At 36.2% G+C, this 23,295-nt stretch overlaps 1 protein-coding gene and 1 long non-coding RNA gene across 15 annotated transcripts in view; one reads left to right on the top strand and one right to left on the bottom strand.

Moving 5' to 3' along the window:
- BANK1 (B cell scaffold protein with ankyrin repeats 1) overlaps positions 1-23,295 on the top strand; it is a 417,427-nt gene that overhangs the window by 373,430 nt on the left and 20,702 nt on the right. For all 12 annotated transcript variants that reach the window (XM_079920999.1, XM_079920998.1, XM_079920995.1 and 9 more), the window contains 2 exons: positions 7,461-7,526; positions 22,512-22,690. In XM_079920999.1, coding sequence (XP_079777125.1) covers positions 7,461-7,526; positions 22,512-22,690 — 245 coding nt within the window. The remainder of the gene's footprint in view (positions 1-7,460; positions 7,527-22,511; positions 22,691-23,295) is intronic.
- LOC307186159 overlaps positions 766-23,295 on the bottom strand; it is a 141,750-nt gene continuing 119,220 nt past the window's right edge. For all 3 annotated transcript variants that reach the window (XR_013828255.1, XR_013828256.1, XR_013828257.1), the window contains 5 exons: positions 20,911-20,994; positions 17,280-17,319; positions 14,523-14,562; positions 12,887-13,035; positions 766-4,070 (listed from right to left, as the gene is read on the bottom strand). This is a non-coding gene — a long non-coding RNA (uncharacterized lncRNA). The remainder of the gene's footprint in view (positions 4,071-12,886; positions 13,036-14,522; positions 14,563-17,279; positions 17,320-20,910; positions 20,995-23,295) is intronic.

The following is a 23,295-nucleotide window of genomic DNA, read 5'->3' as shown; positions in this document are numbered from 1 at the left end:
TGTATTTATTTATTATTTTTGGCTGTGTTGGCTCTTCGTTTCTGTGTGAGGGCTTTCTCTAGTTGCGGCGAGTGGGGGCTACTCTTCATCGCGGCGCGCAGGCCTCTCACTGTCGTGGCCTCTCTTGTTGCAGAGCACAGACTCCAGACGCGCAGGCTCAGTAGTTGTGGCTCACGGGTCTAGTTGCTCCGTGGCATGTGGGATCTTCCCAGACCAGGGCTCGAACCCGTGTCCCCTGCGTTGGCAGGCAGATTCTCAACCACTGCGCCACCAGGGAAGCCCTCCCCTCTTTTAAACCATCTAAGTACTCCTAATGAAGAGGGAATCCTGTACCTAAGGGAACAAAGTTCTAGGATATTCACTTATAGCTAAGCATTCTAACTGCTTTCACACAGCATAATGTATCAGAGAGAATCTCTATTTCCACCATCACCACCATCTCCTATCCCCAGAAATGTAACTTATTAATACAAAATTGAACCCATGGTTCATTATATTAAGAGATATGTTTCTGGATTTTTTTATTCCATTCTTGTTATACTAAACCTAATTTTATGTTAATAACAGTGAAAAGGATAACTCATTTTTCTTAAATGAAAAGTTTTTGAAGTCTGCCTGCTTTTAAGAATCATATTCTCTCCATCTTTTTCTCCCTATAATACTGGAAAGGATCAGGTTCATTAAGCTTCAAGAATATAGAGGAATTAACATGGATTCACAGTCCTTCTTAGTGACAAAATTCTTGATTTAAGACAAATCAAAGAAAGAAATGAGCACTTTTCATAATAAAGATAGATGGGTAGTAAAATTATATCCATATATCATTGCAAAGAGATGACTGCCTATTTGGGAAAATTTTTCAACATCAAAGGGCAATTTCCCATTTTACCCCCACACAATTAATAAAACCAAGATCCTTCTTCAGAGTCCATGTTGCTGATTTGGGGTAGAATATAATTTCCCTTTCAATTTTCAATTGCTACTGAGTTGCCCTTGGCATTTTACAGTGCAACAAAGTTGTATACGACCTTTTTGAGAGCTACTCAGCTACTGGGACCCCAAAATGTCAAGTACAACTCAGTTGCTCTCAGAAATTTTCCACTTGCAATTCACTTGTACTTGAAATTGATCACATACAATGCAATGGAAATGCAAACAGAAAAAGAAATCTTGTAGAATCTCTTAGGAAAATTAATCCATATCATCATAAATGTGGCAGAATGGATTGGCCTCTGTCCTCATTAGTGAAGAAATATTGTCAAATGGATTAAAGTAAGCCTTAGATCAAGTGCCCTAGGTTCTACTCTCTGGCCTGGTGACCTTGTCCAAACCATGAGCTTTAGGACTTTGTATATATATCACAGGTGGTCTCAGGATAGAGGACATGTTTATCATCTGTTTGTAAACCCAGTGTCCCTGCCTTCCCCGTGATCCTCTGCCTCCCTCCTTTTCCTGATAGAGTACTGGCACAGCTCTGACAAGGAGCAGTTGTTCAGACGTGTGCTCACATTGGGAATTCTGGTCTTTTTCCCCTTAACATACGATGCTCCTAGAGTCTCTGTTAAATTTGTCTTTTAGTAGAAGCCCAATTGGCCTAGAGTAGGAGGTCTTAACGGGTGGTGATTTGCCTCCCAGGAGACATTTGGAGACATTTGGCAGTGTTAAGAGACATTTTGATTGTCATGGCTAAGACAGTACTACTGGCATCTATGCTAGGCCACAAAACATGTCTCAACAAATTTAAGAGGATAGAAATTATATCAAACATTTTTTCCAACCACAACGGTATGAAACTAGAAATCAGTTACAGGGGAGAAATGGGAAAAACACAAACATGTGGAGACTAAGCAACGTGCTACTAAAAAGAAAAATGGGTCAGTGAAGAAATCAAAGAGGAAGTCAGAAAATAAAATGAAATGGAAATAAAAACACAACTTTCCAAAATCTATGGGACACAGCAAAAGCAATTCTGAGAGGGAAGTTTATAGCAAAACAGGTCCACCTCAAGAAACAAGAAAATCTCAAATAAGCAGCCCTGTCCTTTTGAAATTTTCAATCTGCATTTTTGTAGTTTGAGTCTTACTGGCAGAACTAGTATTTAATATTTGTTCAAAGTGAACATGACCAGATCCTACTGGTTACTTCTTAGGACAGTAATATTTCCTGATATAAGAGGAAAGAAAGAGGCCAGAGAAATTACTCTTGGTAATCACTAAGCATGAACCAAAAGGTGAACTCATCGCAGCTTCTAGAGTATTACAGTGACTTCCTAACAACCCAAACCACTTCTCTTGGAAACAAAAGGAAATTTTGTTTTCCTTTTGTTACTGGGATGTTACTGGAGGAATGTCTACGCTAATATCATTTTTTATTGAATACAAGTGTTCAAGAAGTAAAATCAAGCAGTGAGCACACATGAAATCATATGGGAGGAAACGAGCCCCTAGTCCAGTGCTCTGCAAGCAGTAGGTGTTCAATACATGTTGCCTGCCTGGTAGCAAAATGAAGAAAGACCTGCCTACGCAGTGGTGGAGTAGAGACTTTGCTAATAAACTCATTACAATGCCCTCAAGCTCTAATTACACGGAATTCCATAAATCGATTGCTCTCTTTCTCTCAGTGTCCCAACTTCCTGGATAAGAAACATTTCAAGAATAGAAATATTCTTATTTGCATCAAAAAGGATAAATATGCAGATAAAAAGTTTGTATTCTATTCTAATGAAAATTCAGTTCCTTAGAAGTAGAAAAAGTAATTTATAGTGAGATTTCCTGTTTTGGGAGAGGATTTTTATGGGAACATGTCTATCAGACTTAAAGTTTCCATTACAAACTGGAAAGAAAATTAATGTTTTCTCCTTAGGAAACCAAAGCATTCATTGATATTTCCACCGAATTAGAATTTCTATGCTATTTTCCTTCACTCAGATATGTACTTTCCAACTTCCCATCGCCACCAATCTCCCGAGTACACTGTAACCACATCCATGACCTCATGTGTGCTGGCTGATCATTTGTAGATTCTCCCCTCCCACTCCCCCAAAAGAAGCTGCAACTCCTGACTCTATGTCTGCAGTCAGTAAACTACTTTCAGGTGAAAGACCTTCCTGTTATGTGTCTGATGTGACTATTTCTGTTTGTGGCCATGACACCCCTAGCGTGCCTATTCAAATGTGGTGACCTGCGTTTGATAAATTTGTTGAAATTGGCAACGCATAACTCTTGCTAACAGAATGAGATGGTGCTTTTAAGCTGACTGGAGTGCTCAGTCTATCTTGATCCATTTGCAAAGAGGCTACATCTCTTCTCTGAGCTTGGATTTGATTAGTCAGTATGACTACTCATCGGGTTAGAACATTCTGTTCCCTGCCTTCACTGGCTAGACAAAGGGGTTGTTTGCACTGCTTTCCTTTACCTCACTCTGCCTTTTTGTAATTACCATTCACAGGGTGCAAATTGGGGGAACAAGGTAGGAAGAGGAAGGCTACAGAGGTTGCATTATGACCCTTGCCCTTCTGATTGTTTTTTATCTCTGTCCTCTCTCGTGAGTAGGCCTTAATGACACATTTGACTTTTGCTTAAAATGATACACCAAAATGGAGGACAGTATGGAAACGGACCGCATTTTATTTACCTTTGCATCCTTAGGACCTAGCGCAGCACTTCGCTACATAGTTAGCTGTCTAATGAAAGTTTGCTGGGTGTTTAATAAACATACTGCTGCTACCTGTACTGAGGACCTGAAGCACAATACAGATTTGTATATTTCATTTTATGTCAAATCCCTAGTTTCAAGAATTATCATCAGTGATAGGTATGCAGCTCTAAGCAGCATTTCACTTCACACTTCTAATGGGCATGGAACATCAAGGGCTTTGTGGTTTATAATTCATATCTTTATGAACACATTTGGCTACGCATTACACAGACTTTCCATTAGCTTAGCCACTTACAAAATAATTCCAAATAAGCTTTATCAGATTTTCAAAGAAGGGCAGCCCTGGAAGAATCTGTTCGCTTGAAACAGGCCACTAATGAGGTTGACGTGAAGAACGTTCTTGCAGAAGCAACCTGGAAAGACAAATAGTGCAAGTGAATTCGTTATATTTCACCTTCTCCTCCTCTGCTCTTCTGATAGTTCTGCTTTGCTTAACATTTTGAATATTTAATACTATGATAATTTTTTCCATTCAGTGTCATTTCTATTCTAGAGAAAATTTTATAGAAGTCATTCCACCAAATATTTAAAATAAATGGTGGTGATATTTGGGGCATTTGCATTGTTTGAGATTATTTTGAACCTCAAAAATTGTTTTTCTTTCTTTATGGACTTCTTTAATGTTTAAAGGTAGTGACAGCTACTAATAATGCATTCATTAGTCTTTCTCATCAAATTCCAATTTTAGGTAGGAAGAGAAAAATAAGGTTTCACTAGGGCAGAGTCATCAAAATTGACGTTATTTCATAATTGCCTTCATAGCATCATTTGAACGTTGACGCAATAAAATGCGGTCAAAAATAATATTCTCCGGGAATTCAAACACATAGGGACAGGACTGTCTCCATATATTATGAAAAACTAACTTTGGTCTGTGATTTAACTTGCTAGTGTTCCTGTTAGTCTTAGCCCCCAGTAAAAAGAATCTCCCCCTCAGAGATAGCATTCTATTTAAATTCATGTTCATTTGAGAATTTATCCAGGAACCATTTGGCCTGGAATGACTTGGGGAAAAAGAATTGGTAGCGTTTTGGAATATCAGAACTGAGTAAGTCACTAGAGACCATCTCACCTAAGCCTTAACTTTATTGGCAAAGGAAATAAAGGCCCAGAAGGAGAAAGCCATTTTCCCATGCCATGCATGTTGATAATATTAAGACAAAACTATACCCCTTCCACTGTGCCAAGCAGATTAGCATTCTAGTATATAGATTGTTTTTCAGTTGCTATGTGTTTAGAACAGAATCTCATCTTACGAAAAATCCTGTTGTATAAAAATACATACCTTCCATATATAAATCTGAATGTCCCATACCCAGTGCTTGGTTCTCCCTATATCATGGATTTTATAGTTACCTCTCATAAACGTTGTGTGGGTGATGGTAAACAAAGTGTATAAAGCTTTCTAGAGCAAAGATTTCGCCGGTAGAAGCAATTTAAATGTTTCAGCGAATATTCACTGTAAAAAGAAAGATTAACAAAGTCTGGAATTTTATATCTATGTATTCTTTTTCTAAGGCTAATAGAGCATGTGTCCTTGGTATGCATGTTGGCATCGGTGATCATTTGGATGGGCTAGCTCTTTCTTCAAGAAACAAGTTAATATAGGTGTCTTCCCAAGATTAATTTATATTCAAAAACACCTCCCAACTTTCATAACAATGAGAAACAGTGTGTTTGGCAATATGCTAATTGCTAATTGAGTTCTTGTAAGGAAATGAGGCTTGTCTATAGGTGAAAGGAGGATAACGGTTGTAGTGGGTGGAGCTGGAGGTGAGTTAGGAGGGAATTTCAAGGGAGGTTATTGTGGTAGAGAGGATTTTTGTACTATGGGGCATGACCTAGTGCCCATCCTGCTCTTAATGAGTTCTGTTATCAGCACTTTCATCATCATTCTACTCAGAGCACCCCTACTCTTCCACCGCAATTCTCCACCCCGTCCCAGGCTGTTCTAGCTACAAACGCTGCTGAAATGTCAACAATAAATAAATATGCTGCTGTCACTTCTTAATCTAGAAACTGAGCATGTTTACCTAACATTTACTGTATTTCACGAAGTCTGGACATTTGTTGTCAACAAATGTATTTCAATAAAATATAAGGTGTAAACTGATTTTTAACAAATGAATGCCAAAAAGCTGGAAAAAAATTCTAGTACTCCAAAAACTTATCAATTAATATACTTTTTATTGGAAGAATTTATTTTCTGAATTTATCTTTGGATTCAGATTATTTCCCATATTAATGATGCCAGATTACAGCTTTTTTGTCTGAGACAGTCTCAGTTACTATCTTAACAATACTGGCGAAAAAGCACAGAGCGTCTGCATGTTATTAAAATTTCAAAAGTGTTTTATTCTTTCAAGACTTTACGAACCGGCCAATGAAAAAAAGTCAAGCACCACTTATAAAAATGCTTTTATTATCCTAAAATACATTCACATACCATATATCCATCAATATATTTTATTTGAGAAAAAATGTAAGCCACAAACCCAGAACTTGCCAGTAAGTTATATTTAGCATGTTTTCCAAATACTAACTTGAAGCAGAAAATTGATTTTCAACCAAAAATATTATTTCATGTGTATAATTTCTCTTAAACACGTCATACTTTGAAAGTATATTCACTTCTCCTGTTTGAAGGACAGAGCAGAGTACCCTTTTTCTTGACAACAGCTGGCAAAGTATATGTGCTTAATAAATAATTATTGATTTGATATGGCTTAGGGAACTTTCTTAAATTTGAAGAAAATGCTATCTGGATTCATCACAGATATGACCTTGATATTAGACTGGTTTAAAGAATACTGAGACCAATGGCAAAGATCCAAAATGGTAGCTCCACTGTCATTGCAAAATTACGTAGCCCTTTTATATGTTAGTTATTTTATATGTTTGTTAGTTATTTCCACCTCTCTCATCTATAAACATAGGACATCGGACTAAATCTCCAAGGCCTCTTTCAGTTCCCAAACCCTATAGTTTAGACTACCCATAAAAAATACATGGAAGTCTGGGATATTCAGTTTCTAAAGTCAAGCTCTAAAGGCTATAGACTTCCTCGTTAACAAATACCAGAAGGTATACGGAACTTTGTGGGTGCTCAATAAATATTAAACAATCAATTTTATCTTTCATCTGCTGAATGGGGTAATGCTGACGTCTCACAGAATTCCATGTAAGAAATAATAAATGAGAACAAAGTACTTTTCAGATAATGGAGTAATTCGAATAAGCTGCTTTAATAGGTCTGAGGTCTAGCTAGATGATGCAAGAATAAAGTATCTTTTTTATTATTACATCTGGGAATCCAGCAGTGTTTTCATCTGTTTAAGAAGCAACAGTCTTTATCCTTGCTTATCACCAAAAAGTCAGCATGAGTAATTTCTGTGCAAATGGAATTTTTCATGTGATTTTAGCATTTATCACTTTTAACAAAATGCAGCTTTTATCTTTACCTGGTATCAAAATGGAATCATATCTTGATTTAAACAGTTTAATGAGGCGTTCCATCAGCATTATACTACTCTGTGCAAAGAAAATGCTTTTTGAAAATGACTGATAAGCTGCACAAATGAGAAAATTGTAAATTTAATAATCCTCCTACTCAAAAAATAATACAATTCAGGAATTGTTACTAAGGAAAATGAAGTACTGCATTCTAATTTCCTACAGTCTTCCACAGTGTGTTCTTTTTTATGTTTATGTTCAATAAATAATCTGTGTTCTATTTTTTACAGTGTTTCAACAAAAGACTGCCAGAAGACAATCAAATGGTGACAAGTTCCATGGCCCTAAGAAACAAGGTACTAACATGAACTTCAGTTTTTTTTAATAATCTCTAAGTAAGAGTTAAAGAAATCTTATGAATACTGAACAAAGTCTCCTGCTATAGAAGTAAATAATTGTGTACTTGGCTAATTTTACTGTTGAGTCAGTCAGTGTCTTACCCAAATATAATTTTTCCATAGTAAGATTAATGCAAGAAAATTATTTTAATTAACAAAGCCAAATTAACAAAGGCAAGAATTTAACAAAGGCCTTACTAGGATATTTGTGGTGATGTTGATAATGTTGTTTGTTATCAGAGCTCCAGGAGGGTCAAGTAAGACAAATTCTCTAACATCCCTCAGAGACCTTTAGAGAGAAGCCTCTGGAACCTAACTTGGTAGGAGGGTCAGATGATTGATGCCCCCGTGAAGGGGACCAGCATGGGTTTTCTGTGCTCTGCATTGAACTCCAGTCAGAGACTGTCTCACTATTCTCTTGCCTTAGGTAATGGACCTACCATTTATTGGAATAATTATTTGTCATGCAGAAAAGAGCTGAACACTGTAGCTCAGAGGCATCTCACACAGGAGGAATATTTTCCTCTTGCTTCATAAGGAGGCAGCTGCCTCCAGTCTTTCCTGACACACTTGGTTCCTCTTGAAAAGAGGTACTCTGGCAGGTTATTTATTATGATGTTTTTCTGATAATAAATCTTTGGTTAAAGTTCAAAAATGAAAAACATAAAAGGTGGCAGAGGTGGAGGCAACACTGGATGACTCTGATCATCAATGAGCATGTACAGATGCTTTTAACCTCAACCCACTTTTGAAATAACATCACTCCAAAATAATATTACCTTGAAATGTTACTCATACATCATTGAGAGAGACATTAAAATAAAACTGGGAAGTTATTTCACCAGCAGCCACTTCCATAGCCTCTTTGTGTGCCATTGTGAAAATAGCAAAGTGCTGATTGCACCAACTTCTGACACCCACTGACCTATTAAATACAGAACCTCATGGACTTGCTCCTGGGATGCTGTGGCTCATCCTTCAAACACAGGTGTGTCCTTAAATGAATGATCATCACCCATCACTTCAAGTGGCATTTCTCACGGCAGTGAGCTTGTACTTAGATCATTCTTCCAATTAAGTATGTGGTGTTTGAATGCAGCACATGATGGACCTGAACTTCCAGTCTCCTACAAATCACTTGGATAGACTACTTATAAATTTGTATGCAAAAACCTATCCTTATTGGACAATTTTTCATTCTAAGTCATTCAAACTAAGTGATTTCTTAGTTTGAAGGGAAAGATATATCTTTTTAAGTCTACTATTAGCCTCCCACTGTGCCTTCAGCTCTCTCAAGAAATAAATGCAGAACTCCATGTGAGATCATTGTACAATTAGGATCAAACAGTTATTGAAGAATTAAAGTAGAGAAGATTATTCCTATCTGGACTCTTCCACATACCTCACAGAGCTTGGAAAAGAATAAAGAGAGGGGATGCTTTGAGCTCTTTGGGAGAAAGTTTCCCTAAAGCATTTTTAACAAATTATTCAATTATTATATTTTAATTAAATTACGTTAGAATTAGGAGGATGATGTGAAGAAGGCCACAGGAGATGAAAGAAGGGGACAAGTAGCAAGCATAATGAAGGGATCCTCAGAATGCCAGATCTGTCATCCTCTGGTTATCCCACAGAGAGCAATATAAGAAAAGGCTGCTAATGTTTTTGAAGCCTAGAAGAAACCTATTAATATTCTACCATATGTATAGAAAAAATTGTCCCTTCTGTACTCAGAATAAAAGGGGAGGAGAGAATGGTGAAAGGAAACAAGAACCTAAATTATAAAATATTTTACTGGATTAACATCTGTCCATATCTTGTTACTTAATTTGCTTCTTCAAGATCAATGATGACCAGATTTTTTTAATTCTTGGGGGGGGTTAAGTTACTAAAAATTCTAATCAAATTTTTGTGTGAATTTTTCACTCTCTAGATATGTCAATCCAATTATTGATGATATTTTTGATTAGTCACCTTAGAGCAGTTTCCCTAGATTCCTTTAACTGTGGACATTAGTAATTCAGCAGAATGGAAAAGAAAGATTATTGTTCTGTTTTCAAGGAGTAGAGGAACATTAAATCCTATGAAATGTTAGGGGAAAAAAAACCTTCCTGATAACTGCAGTCTGCAGGGAAATCAGAATCTAGCATGAGAAGAACATAATTAAGAATAATGGGGGGGGGGGGCTTCCCTGGTGACGCAGCGGTTGAGAGTCTTGCCTGCTGATGCAGGGGACACGGATTTGTGCCCCGGTCCGGGAAGATCCCACATGCCGCGGAGCGGCTGGGCCCGTGAGCCATGACCGCTGGACCTGCGCGTCCGGAGCCTGTGCTTCGCAACGGGAGAGGCCACAACAGTGAGAGGCCCGCGTACCGCAAAAAAAAAAAGAATAATGGGGAAGGTTTTGAAATTAAAGAATTAAGTACCTAATGGACTTCCAATGTCCAGCCATTTTTCTCTAAATCTTTTCAGATATTTATGACCATCCAGACCATGGGACATACTAGACAATCAAAACTACTTATTCCTAAATTAATGAATACTCTTCAAATACCCTGGGATTTCATGGTGTAATAGGAAAAACAGTGCATGCTTCACCAATGATAATCTCTTTATTTGGTTGATGATAGAGAACAAAAAGACCCTTTTGTGAAGTGTTTGTCAGAGTCAAGATTTTTTAAAGGGACTGGACAGGTTCTCTAAAGGTTAAAGAAATTATTCAATTATTTCACTATATGCTGGAAGGGAAAGGGATTTTGAGAGCCAACTATTTTCCCACTGAAAGTATAGGCATTTCAGATGCCCTGTGTTGAAGACTGCCAAGGGATTGCCAGGAAGCTACATTATTGCTAAGTCAAGGAATTTTCCTGAGGAACAGAAAAAAATTAATTGGCACCATTTCCATGGAAACTCAACAGATTTCTTCAACTCAATTTTCACATCCTGGAAAAAATATAAGAAAAATGCTGAGGACTTTGGATCACAGATAAAAGTTTCCATCAAAATACATTTTTAAAATCAGTTTTTCCAAGTTGGTTTTAAAATTAGAAAAATTTTAAATCAGTGCCAGAGTGTTGTCCCCAGAATGTGCTGCTACCACACCTCCACCCACTTCCCAAAATTGAGCCTCACAGAGCAGTCAAGGGTTTGTTCTTCAACGTGGCAAACCAGAGAACTGAATTTGTCAGTGGGTTTGGAATCAATTAGAGTTTTGATGTCTGAGTCCTGTTAACTAAGCTCATGGAGGACTGATTTATAACCCCCAATCCCAATGGATTGAATCTGTTTTATGGGAAGATTTCTTCCCAGTGACAAGAATGCTTGTATTCATTAGACCCTTGCCAAATATTAATAATAAAGTTTTTATAAAATATAATTAGTAATTAGAAGGCTACTAGGTGAACATGATCAAGTCAAAGGGTGCTGGAGGAATGTAAGGACTTTGAGGACATGGAAATAGCTGATTAATTTTCCACGCCTCACAAAATCATATAATAGTCTAGGGTCAAGATTGCTCACGTCTCCCAGACCTGTTTTTCTCTGTTATATCTTTTTCTTAGGCTACGCCCTGGGGCCTTTTCTATCTTCACTGGAATCATCCCCATTTTATCAACACAGTGGTACCTCAGAGGTGAGGAATGGCCATTGATGATGTTTAGCGTTCTTAGCATTCTTAACTGTCTCCGTGTGATCATGGGTCATGGCCACAGATATGCCCAGCCATACAGTGAAATAATAATCCTCTCAGCAAGCATGTGTTGTTGCTGTCATGCTTGGAAGGCAAACCATTTTTTTGAGGGGTGGGGTTAGGTGGGAGGTAGGAGGAGCACGTCCACCCTAACCAGCTGCCTATACCAGTGACTCTCAATCCCAGATGAGCATAAGAGTTATTTGTGGAGCTTCTAGAATTTAGTTGCCTAAGTCCTACCTTAGACATGGACTACAAGCAGAACACAAGAGAACAGTAATATGCTATAATAATAATCTCAAACCAACACACAAAAAACAAAATCTAACCAAAAGAAACTATTTGAAAGGCCATATTGTGGTCAGATTTGGCCTCTAAATATGTTATATTTCAAAAATAATGTGCACAATATAATTTCAGTTTTTTGCCATTTTAAACCATGCTTAAATCCATGTCTCATGTAACAATTCAAATCTCCAGCCACTCCCTATTGTATTATTGTATCATTTGCTACAAATTACTTTTGATATTTCATTTGTTATCATGCTTTCCATATTGTCTTCTTATATTTGAGACACATTTCTCTAAACTCATAATTCTATCAGAACTGGGAGAATAAAAGACGTATCGAGAATCATGCTATGAATAAAAACACAAAAGAGAAAATAATTATTTTTGATAATGAAGACTATTCAGATGTGTTTAATAAGCAGGCAGTGAATCTTATCTGCTCAGTAATTCCATCTTTCTGGCCCCTGTAGGCTTACAAGTTTGCAATCTCTGATATAGTCTCTGCCCACTAATTCCTCGATGCAGACTGCAAAATCGTTATCGGCTGGTCTTTTCAGGGGGTGTGCATGCTCTTGGGAAAGATATAGTCAGGGAACATATCTTGTATGAGCTCTGTAAGTTCCCAGTGCTGCAGCAGTGTGATGAATGTTAAATAACAGAATTTTCTATAAGTAGGAGACCTGGAGAAATGCAGATGGTATTACCCTTATGTGGGCAAAAGAGAATGCGGGTCCCTGAGGTATTTTCATCCGGCTACTTTTGCCAGTAATTGATATATTAAAAAGAAAAGAGGGAAAATTATCAAAATGTAGTTATTTGTACTCCATAGAAGAATAATGGCTTCAATTCTCCTTTTCAGTATAACTGACATTTCCATTTGTCATGTTCATAGGAGTTTTTTGTTTGGTTGGTTTCTGTTTTTGTTAAGGTCATACCTGGAAAAACTTGTGTAATAGCTGAGCTCTTGTCTAAAATGGTGATGTGTCAGCAGCCAGCAGTGGCCTCTAAGAAATGCTTGTGAAGGAAAGGCATCAAAAAGATGGAATTCTTAATAATAGTGGAAACAAAGACTGGAATAAAGCTAATGCTGGAATATGGGACTGATTCCAGTTAATTCTAAGGTTGAAAAAGAGGGATTGAAGCAAATAAAACCAGTAGTCCACCCGCTGACCCCTAGCTATCACTCTACTACACAAATGCTAATTTTTTAAAGTTCTCTCCACTCCAGCTCTGGTCTTTCTATATACATGCAGAAAAAGTAGTTCTCCCGGTAGAAAGCAACCTGAGGCCCTGCAGTAAAGCTCTGTGAAGGAAAGATGGGATGGGCAAGAAAACTTACTGTTTATTCAGGAAGTTAGTTGCTTGCAGACCTATCAGTACATAGTGCCAAAGAATCATGTTCCACCTATTTGTGACAAAGCTGCACCAGACAAAGCTGCTAAGTCCTGGGATCTTGAGTTATGAGTTGCACCAAAGTCCTCTGTAGTCCTAGAGCAGAGAACAAAATTTGATCTGAACACAAGGAATAGAAGCAAAGGATAAACAACCACCAAATCTCTTGTCAAACGTGATTCCATAGATGCGTTCTCTTTTAAGAAGACTGAAGGAGAGAACAAATAAATGATATGAGAACTTCAAAAACCATGTCAAAGGAAGGGAAGGAGAATTTCATCATGAAGACTCAGGATAATTATACTTCTGTAAATCACTTCCTTAATGAGTAAGGTTGTCATATATCTTCCCAAGAAGCACCAAGCTATCAATGTGGAGATAGTGGGAAATATGCAAGTATGCCCCCCCACCCCCGACACACAGACACAAAATAAGAACATCCCAACTAATGATGTGTAATTGTTTTTAGAAAATAACTGTAAAGAAGTATGAGTTATCTTTAATTTTCATTTATTAAATTAAGCTAAGCCATTCAGCTTTCAGGATCAGTGCTAGATACCCACTGACAATATACAGGAGCCAAAAAAGAAAATTTCAGAAAACTGCAAACTCATAAACAAATTGAAAACATAAAGAAGAAACATCAACAGAAAGTCGGGGGTCGAGGTCAGGCTGAGATGAAAGCAAAACAGATGAAAGACATTTTAGCTGAGATGGCAGGATGAGGTGAAACATGTGACATGACGAAAATGGATCAAGTGACTAGAGGACATATGGCAAAAATAAAATAAACTTGGAACTTAAAATTTCAATAGCAAACTAAAATCCACGTTGGTTATAACAAAAAGGAGTGACAGTGGGTAGAATCAATTATTGAAGTTGAGAACATAATTGGAAAAGGGTTTGTTCCCAATATATGGAAATACTAAAAACAGTCAAAAGACATGGAGAACAGAAATCCAACTCATGTATAATAGGTGTTTTTAAAAATAGGCTAGAAAATACAATCAATGACATAGTTTAACACAGCTTCAGAGTACAGAAGAGTGGGGGAATGAATATGCAGACTGTACGGACTCGCTGTGATCTAGCAAAAAATAAGGAAATATACCCACATTTAAAAGCATCTTAGCAAACTGTTATAGTTATAAAGATGAAAAAACAACCCTAAAGTATTGAGGAAATATGTTAACTTAGATTTTCTTCTAAAAAATCAAAATCAGTTTTACAATTTAGAAAATGATGTAACAAAAATTTGAGATAATGGACTACATGATTTTTGGGAAAACGTTGCAACTTATATTTAGTCAGCTAATGTGTTTGTGTAAGAAGAAAACAAATATATTTTTTGGATGTCCAAGATTTTAGAAAAGATAGCATTTCTATGTCATCATGAAAGTATTCCCCCAAATATCTTCTAAATAAGTGAGAGATACTTAGCAACAGAAAGAGACTTGCAGACACAGAAAACAAACTTATGGTTACCACAGGGGAAAAGGGGGTGGGAGGAGGGATAAATTAGGAGGCTGGGATTAACATATACACACTACTAGGTATAAAATAGATAACCAACAAGGACTTACTGTATAGCACAGGGAACCATACTCAGTGTTATGTAATAACCTATAAGAGAAAAGAATCTCAAAAAGAAAGTATATATATCATATATAACTAAATCAGTATGCTGTACACCTGAAACTTACATATTATAAATCAACTGTACTTCAAAAATTAAAAAAAAAAGAAGTTATGGCATTAAAGAATTTGTGCTGAATAATGAATTCAATAAAACATGGAATTAAATTTAAATAATTATTATAAATTTATTTATAAAACATCTGAATGTAAAATACTGATGATAAAAATATGCAAGAGATCATAATTTTATTGCAATAATCTAGGTCCAGTGCTCAAATAATATGAAAATGTCTAGGAACTAGAAAATAATTTAAAAATAAAATAATGCCCTATCAAGTCGTTACTAATCAAAAAATATAAGGTAAAAAATCTCTGAAATTTATAAAAGTAATCATTATTTTAAAACAAAATATATACCTTCGAAATCACTTAATATTATATAATTATAGAATATATATACACTATATCCATCTACCTAATCTTTCTAGCAAAAGACAAAAACTAAAATAAGGCAAAAAAAAGATACAAAATAAGGTTATAATTAGAACAGCAGTTATGAAAATACATGTGTCAGTTAAACATCCTCAAAGAGCAGTCACAATCACTGAGGGCACATGGCACTGTGTGAAGCATATATAAATGCTTCACATAGATACCATAGATACCATAGATCAAGTCCTCACAGCTATCTTATGAGGTAGATATTATTTTCCTTTTTAAGATGGATTGGTTATCTGTAATCAAGGTCACAGAACTAATAAGTGGTAGAGGTGGGGTTTCAGTTTAATTCTTTTTGACTCTGAAGCCCATGTTTAGAATCACCTACTATCCTGTTCTTCCAGGTTATCATAGTAACAACAACTATCTCTACAATTTCCTGGACTTTTGCACAAGCCTGGAACATTACAGAGCATGTTACACATATTAATTCCTTTAAACCTTGCAACAACCCTGTAACTAATGGTATTATTTACCTCCATTTTATAGACAAACTGAAGCTTGCAAAGGGTGGCTGAGACAGATCTGAGATTTGTACCCATGATTGCCTGGTTCCAAATACCACATTATATATTCTTTTATAAAAGATGCAGATTCAAATTTGGATAAAAGACAAAATCAAACTATATCCTGCTTTTTGAAGATATACTGTAAAAAAAAAATACTAAAGAAAAGTTGAAAATTTATGGTCATTAATGGTTGCTTAAAGAAAAAGAAATAAACGAGTTGTTTTCAATCTTAATTTTAGAAAATAGGATTCAAGGCAAAAGTATTAGAAAAAGAAATCATTTTATTTATTTAAATTCTAAAATCCAAATAAAAGCATGTCATCCATGTTCTTTTATGTGGCAAATATTAAAAATACTTAAGTAAAATGTGGTAGAATAAAAGAATTTGACAAAAACCACAGTAGTAGTAAGAGGTTATAAATACTTTGAATCTTTGATAAAACAGTAAAAATGCAAAAACAATAAAATAGGGTATATAAAAAATTAAGATAATGTTAAGTTTGTACTTAACAGACTGTACACTTTTCAAAACCCTTAATTGATAATATGCTATCTGATTTTTTAAAAACTCAATAAAAATATGACCTATTCAACCCACTTTTTGATCTCAGTATACTTTTTAAAGAATTAATAACAGAAATGAAAAACACCTGAAGAAATTCTAAAAAACCTGTGAAGGCAAACAAAATTAAAACACAATTGAATGCTTAGCAAGCAAACTATAAGCAGAGGCAACATCACAGCTGTACATCTTTAGTTATTAAACAAGAAAAGGAAAACAAAGGAACTAGATACTAGTAAAAAAAAATATGGAATAAAACCAATGTAATAAATCTAGTAAAAGTTGAAAATTAATGGTAGAATTTTTAAAATTCACAGATGTGAAAACACAGGAAATTTTAACTAAATCTGAAAGTTTATTTTTAAAAAGAATAAATTAGCAAATGCTCTGGCAAATCTAGCTAAGAGAATACGCCAGTAAGAAAACAAGTCATGAGAAGATATTAGTATACAGAATCAGAGGAATTGTTTGATTTTCTTGTGTATAAAAATATATGATTTTCTCATCAAAAAGTCTACAAATAAATGCTGGAGAGGGTGTGGAGAAAAGAGAACCCTCCTACACTGTTGGTGGGAATGTAAATTGGTGCAGCTACTATGGAGAACAGTATGGAGGTTCCTTAAAAAACTAAAAATAGAACTACCATATGACCCAGCAATCCCACTCCTGGGAATATATCAGGAGAAAACCATAAATTGAAAAGATACATGTACCCCAATATTCATTGCAGCACTATTTACAATAGCCAAGGTATGGAAGCAACCTAAATGACCATCAACAGTGGAATGGATAAGGAAGATGTGGTACATATATACAATGGAATATTACTCAGCTATAAAAAAGGAATGAAATAACGCCATTTGCAGCAACGCAGATGGACCTAGAGGTTATCATACTAAATGAAGTAAGTCAGACAGAGAAAGACAAATATCATGATATCACTTATACATGGAATCTAATTTTAAAAATGATAAAAATGAACTTACTTACAAAACACAAACAGACTTACAGATATTAAAAACAAACTTATGGTCCCACTTAAGGGGAAACGTGGTGGGGGGAGGGATAAATCAGGAGCTTAAGATTAACATACACACACTAATATATATGATTCATAACCAACAAGGACCTACCGTATAGCACAGGGAACTTTACTCAATATTCTGTGATAACCTACATGAGAAAAGAATCCAAAAAAGAATGAATTTATGTATATGTATAAATGAATCACTCAGCTGTATACCTGAAACTAACACAACATTGTAAATCAACTACAATAAAATTTTAAAATATATATATGCGACTTTTCAAAGAAAAATACTAATTAACAAAATTATGTCAGGTGATAATGATGTGTCAGTGTAAGCTCATCAGCTGTAACAAATGTACCCCTCTGGTGAGCAGTGTTGATAATGGGGGAGGCTACTCATATGTGGGACTGGAGGTATATAGGAGATCTCTGTACCTGCTACTCAGTTTGACTATGAACCTAAAACTACGCTAAATAATAGAGTGTGTTAATAAAACAAAGTCAACTTATTAAAAAAATTATGTCAGGTGGTGAAAGGAATTTTTTAAATATTACTAGACCAATAACTAGGGAATATTTGTATTAAGCTTTAACTCAAAAAGTAACCCAGGACAAGTTTTGTCACTGAGTTATTTCAAACTCAACTATTTAGGAAAATAAAGAGATTAAGTCAGCACCACTTGCCATGTGTATTAAGGTCTGGTACTTATGCAGTGCTTAAAGCTACAGTATTTAGCATTACATTGACATAAGAATCACTTAACAGTGAAAGAATGGTTTAGGTTATCAAATTACTATAAGTTTTTGTGCTTTTTTTTTAACTTGAATAATGCAAAATGTTATCTAAAGTGTATCAAATCAGGCATTCCCTTATCCAACTGGTGAGAGGTATTTAACAACACATTTCCAGGAAAGGAGCTGATCACTAAGTATCAACAGCTTTAAAAGTGTACATACTCAAAAATTAGACTTTCAGGAGTCTATCCTAAGAAAATAAATAGCAATACAGCCAATGATTTATGTTAAAGACTTTTAAGCACCAATAGTACATAACTGTGGGAAAAACTGGAAACAACAAAATAGCCAACAGTAGGAAAATGGTTAAATACTTGATTGAATATACAAATTTCAGAATATAATACAGCCACTAAAACTCATGTTTCAAAGAATATTTAATGGCATGGAAACATTCTTAGGCTATAGGAATAAGAGAAAAGAGCTGGAAACATACCAGTATAAACCTAGTTCAGAAAAAGAAAGAGAAGAAAAGAAAGCAATGTACACTTAAAAAGGAGAAACATCAAAATGTTAATACTCCACATTTCTGAAGAGTGTAGTAGTGAGTGATAGTCATTTTCTTTTTTAGTACACGTCTGTGTTTTCTAAATGGTGGTGGGGCAGGGCATGGGGACTCACCTTCTGAATTTACAATTAAAGTGAAGTGGCAAAGAATATATTGTTAATGAAAAAATTATCCTGCCACTTGTCAAACAGTAAGGCCAACTTTATTCAGGGGATTATATACAACAATACAGGGGTTGCTGCTATGGGATTTTACAGTATGGGAGAGAGTGGTCTCAACTCTGAATGCCACAAGGAAGAATGCGAATTTATAACCCAGGAGCAGAGTGTGTGGGAGGGGTGAGAAGTGGATGGGAAATTACTAAGAACACCAGCGGTGAGAGAGATTCCCCCTAAACTGACTGAACAGGATTCTTACTCCAGGCAGGCCAAGTGATCAGATCACATCAGGGGGATGATGGAAGATAAAAGAACCCAAACAGATATTGAAGGTGATCCGATATCAAGGTTGGCTAAAGCAACAGCAGGATTCTTATGAAAACTGAGCAATGCAAAGACAGACATGGAAGTACGAAAGGTGAGCCCTAGTTAGGAAAAGGACTCAGGAGCCTGACTAAAGTTTAGTCAAGGAGAGAACCCGTCAATAGCAGCTGTAGGTTGAGATGTGGATACTTTCCTTGGAAGTTACAAGGAATACATCAACACTACATCTCCTAATTTGCTCATGTGACCCTGAGCTCGTTTGCTGCCAATTTCTTAGATACGGAACAAAAAAGTAACTTCAGATTTAAACCTTGGTCACTGATTTTTTTTTAAGTCCTATTACTTTCAAGTTTGTTCCAGCTGCTCACAAAATAATTTGGTAAGATAGTACAGTATGGTATGGCATGGTATAGTATATCTGGCATAGCTTGGAAGGGTGTATTCCATGGAGAAACCTATTCGCGAAGTGGGAGAAATTTCTTATTGTAAAAGCAATATAGTATTATTTCAGAAAGTTGGAAATTAGAAAAAGGTAATCACTTCTGATACCATCACAATAGAACGACCTGTATCATCTTTAAAACCGTCCCTGCCTGCTTTATCATATGCACAACATTTTTATGGTTAAAATTTTACTATATATGCAATTTTGCATCCTGCTTTTGTACTTGTCCTTGTATAATAAGCACACTCTCCGTTGCACTTGGTCTTTTAAATTATTATTATTTCAATGACTACCTAATATTTACTAAGTAAATATTTCACATTTTAAGTTCTTTGGTGTTGGCCAATCAAGTTGTTGACTTTCAGTTTCTCAGGAAAAATGTTCTTCTAGCCAGTCACTTGGTAGTAGAAAGAACTTTTATGAAAAGTTCAGTTTGCTTTCTCACCTAATCTCTAGGTTCATATGTCCACCAGACGGGTTGCTTGATGTTAATTTGACCAAAACTTGATCAAATGGAAAATCTTGTAAAGAAGAATTGATCTGAAAGGAACTAAATCTTTAGAAACTGTAGTTTGTCTTGAAGCTTTTACGATAAGAGAACAAGTCTGCCATGTGGGCAAATAGCAGTATGACAAATGCTTTTCAATGAAAATTATGTTAAACTCATACTAACTCTTATGAGAATAAACTAATAATAAATACAATTTGAGGAGCAAGGAAAAACCCTTCCACCCCCCATAAAATAGTCATCTAAACACAATAAAGAAATTTTGCACAGCCTTCCAAAAATTACAGGTTGCATGTTTTGGTTTGATTAGTCTGCCCTTAAGAAAGAATGGGGGTAAAAGGCCTAATCATTTTTCTTTGCAGCTTGTCATGCCTAATAGTAATTTATCAAGACAATTGGTTTTAATGTTTTTAGTGTGGGGGAAAAAAAAAAAGAAGAAAAAGCAGATGTATGTAAAATTAGCCTAGTTGTAAACAACTCACTTTCGGGACTCAATCTGTCTACAACTTCTGCCACTCCTGAATTTTGTTCTTTTGTTGTCTCTGCACAACCATGCAAAACTGAATCCTGCCTCCCCCCAAAAAGTCATCTTACTTATATTTTCGTAGCTAAAATTTGAAATATGAAGGGATAATTGAAATGAATATTATTAAAAGAATTCAATGTGTTTTTTTTAATTGAGCTAAACGTGCACATATAGCAAAACTGAAGTTGGTACCATTTTCTGGGAAGGCTTGGCTTGACATAACTTCTATAAAAGCAGAAAATCCAGCTGCATGGGTATTTGCGATAAAAATGGATTCACACTTAGGCAAAGGGATGACAGAAGTGAGGTGCTAGTTAAATGGCATAGCTGTTAAATGACGATGCTAAACCTCCACACTCTGGCAGGAATGGCACATGGAATTCTACTGCAAACAGCATCTTACGAATTGAATTGGATTGTGGAGACCTATAAAAAGCAAGTGGTACAAGAAGCAAGATCTCAATTGTTACCTGTGCTTTTGGCTGCTGAACCGCTGAGCCCTCTGGCTGACTTTTGCTTCTCCAATTCTCGTGGGATTTCATGTCCTGTCATCCCTGAAGGAAAAGATTTAAGAGTATAGAATCTGTTGACATCTTGTTAGTTCTGGGGATATAGGACGTCTGAAGTGAAAAGACAAGCCAAGAAAGCCCCCGTGGGAATCAGAATGATTGGCCATGGAGCAGTTTTATGTGCATGTGAGCCTTTACAAAAAAAGAATCCTCTCTGTGCCCCTGTTCCAAGAGTCACTGCTGGAATCTCAAAACTGAAAGGGACATGAGAGGTCATTCCAAGACTGCCCCGAGGCTCAGGTTCCCATCAAATACTTAAAACTGCCATCAAGTACTTGAACTTCTCATTTCCAGACTAACCAATCCTATCAGAATCCTATAATAGAATTTGAATGCAAATCCTATATAGAATTTGAATGCCCTCCCCATTTCACAAATCCCGTCAGTCAGGTCTAGATACAGTCTAATTGATCTGCTTCTTTCTTGAAAAAGAGTTCCCAGTAATGAGCAATTTCTCCAGCGAAAGGCCCAATTTACTACCAACTTGCCTACAGCTTGGCGGGACTACCTCTTCTCTCCTTCTAGACTCTGGGCATATTTGGATTTGATAGTGCAGACGACCTGTGCTGCTGCTGAGTCATCCAGTCCCTGCTGAGATAATGCAATAAGTATGTTGGACTTAGGAGAAATATGTAAATGAGAACTCAAATGAGTTCTGCAGCCAGGCAGGCAGTACAAGTGTGAAGTCATCCAGAGACTTATAGGGAGTAACAGAGACTGGGGTAGCCTGGAGAGTACAGAGAGTCCCTAAAAGCATACAGCTTCATTTATGTCTTTAAGCACCGTCAGAACACTGACTCCCCCGTGGTCTGCAATTTGCTCTCACTGTTCCTCAGGCCAGTGTCTGGTGTGGCATTAGCAGCCACACAAGAGACATCAGACCATCGAATGTTCTCATCGTGCCGAGCAGATAAGACATAGCATGTTCCAAAATAAACTCTTCTGAAAAGGAAGCAGGTCACGACAAAAGGACCAGCAATTATTTATTTTAAATCTTTCAGGAATAAATTCTCAAATGATCCTGCACCTCTTATGACATTTGGATGTTGGTTGAGATCTTCTTTCCCAAAGCTGGAGAGATTGTGTTTATTCCATAAATACGTATTAGTAATGATAGTGTTAACTCTTTCTTATTTAGCTTACTATGCAGCAGGCCCTATGCTAAGTATTTTGTGGACCTAATGAAAAGTAATCCTCACAAAAGAACATGACATTGGCACTGCCCACCACCAGCCTAGTGCAGAACTTTTGCTGTTATTTCTCTCCTCATCCCTTTATGTTTTTCAGTGATGAGACATATTCTTTTCACCCACAACACTAGGTCTGAGGCATGACCATCCTTAGAAAGAAGCTCATTAAAAAATTTGTACTGATTTATTCTGTAACTGCTTATAGACTAGCTAGAACAAGAAACTCAAACTGCTTATTTTTTAGAGTGCTTTTTTTTTTTCCAGTTGTCATATGCAGACTTCTCATTAAAACACCCTTCCCTCATATTGTAGACAGATCTCGGATGGAGAGTCAAGGCTTTTCCACCATAAGGGGCTGCCTTGCTGCTGGGCAGGAGGAACTCATCCTCCTGCAAGAGAAAGTCAAGAATGGGAAACTCTCTGTGGACGAAGCCCTGGAGAAATTTAAACACTGGCAGATGGGGAAGACTGGCCTGGAAATAATTCAGCAGGTAATACAGACCCCAATCCCTTCTGGAACGTTCCCTCAGGTGCAGAGCTCCAGCATCTTTGTAAGCCTCTTTCTCTTAACAAGAAATACAGGTAACTGTTCTTTTGTTTTTAACTAGCCACACACATAAAAGAGGTTTTAAACTACCAATTAGAAGCTCGACAATACCCAGATTTCATGTTTACAAACCATCAATGAACTCAATGCTGAGACTATGTATATCAGAGCTAATACCTAATCAACTTATAAGGCTGTCCTTAGTACAGTGCATGTTTTATGAATCTCATTGCTGAAATTAAGGTGAAACATCTTTACACTAACGTGCTCAGAATTCTGAAGAATGTATTATGTAGACTAGACTTAAAGGGAACAAGAAAATGATTGAAATCATATCAGACAATAGTCCTAAGTAATATTTAATAAGTTTTCTCTTCTCCTTAACCTTTGGAAAAATAAATATATATATACATATATATCAGGATTTGCATGTATATAAATATGTGCATACATAAATATATATATCAGAATTTGCATATATATGAATATATATATATCGGTCAGGATTTACAGAGAAATTATGCCAAGAGTATTAACTTCAGATAAGCT

This window comes from Stenella coeruleoalba (genome assembly GCF_951394435.1).
Source record: "Stenella coeruleoalba genome assembly, chromosome: 4".
In the NCBI taxonomy this organism is placed as follows: domain Eukaryota; kingdom Metazoa; phylum Chordata; class Mammalia; order Artiodactyla; family Delphinidae; genus Stenella; species Stenella coeruleoalba.
This window is presented reverse-complemented; position numbering and strand designations above follow the sequence as displayed.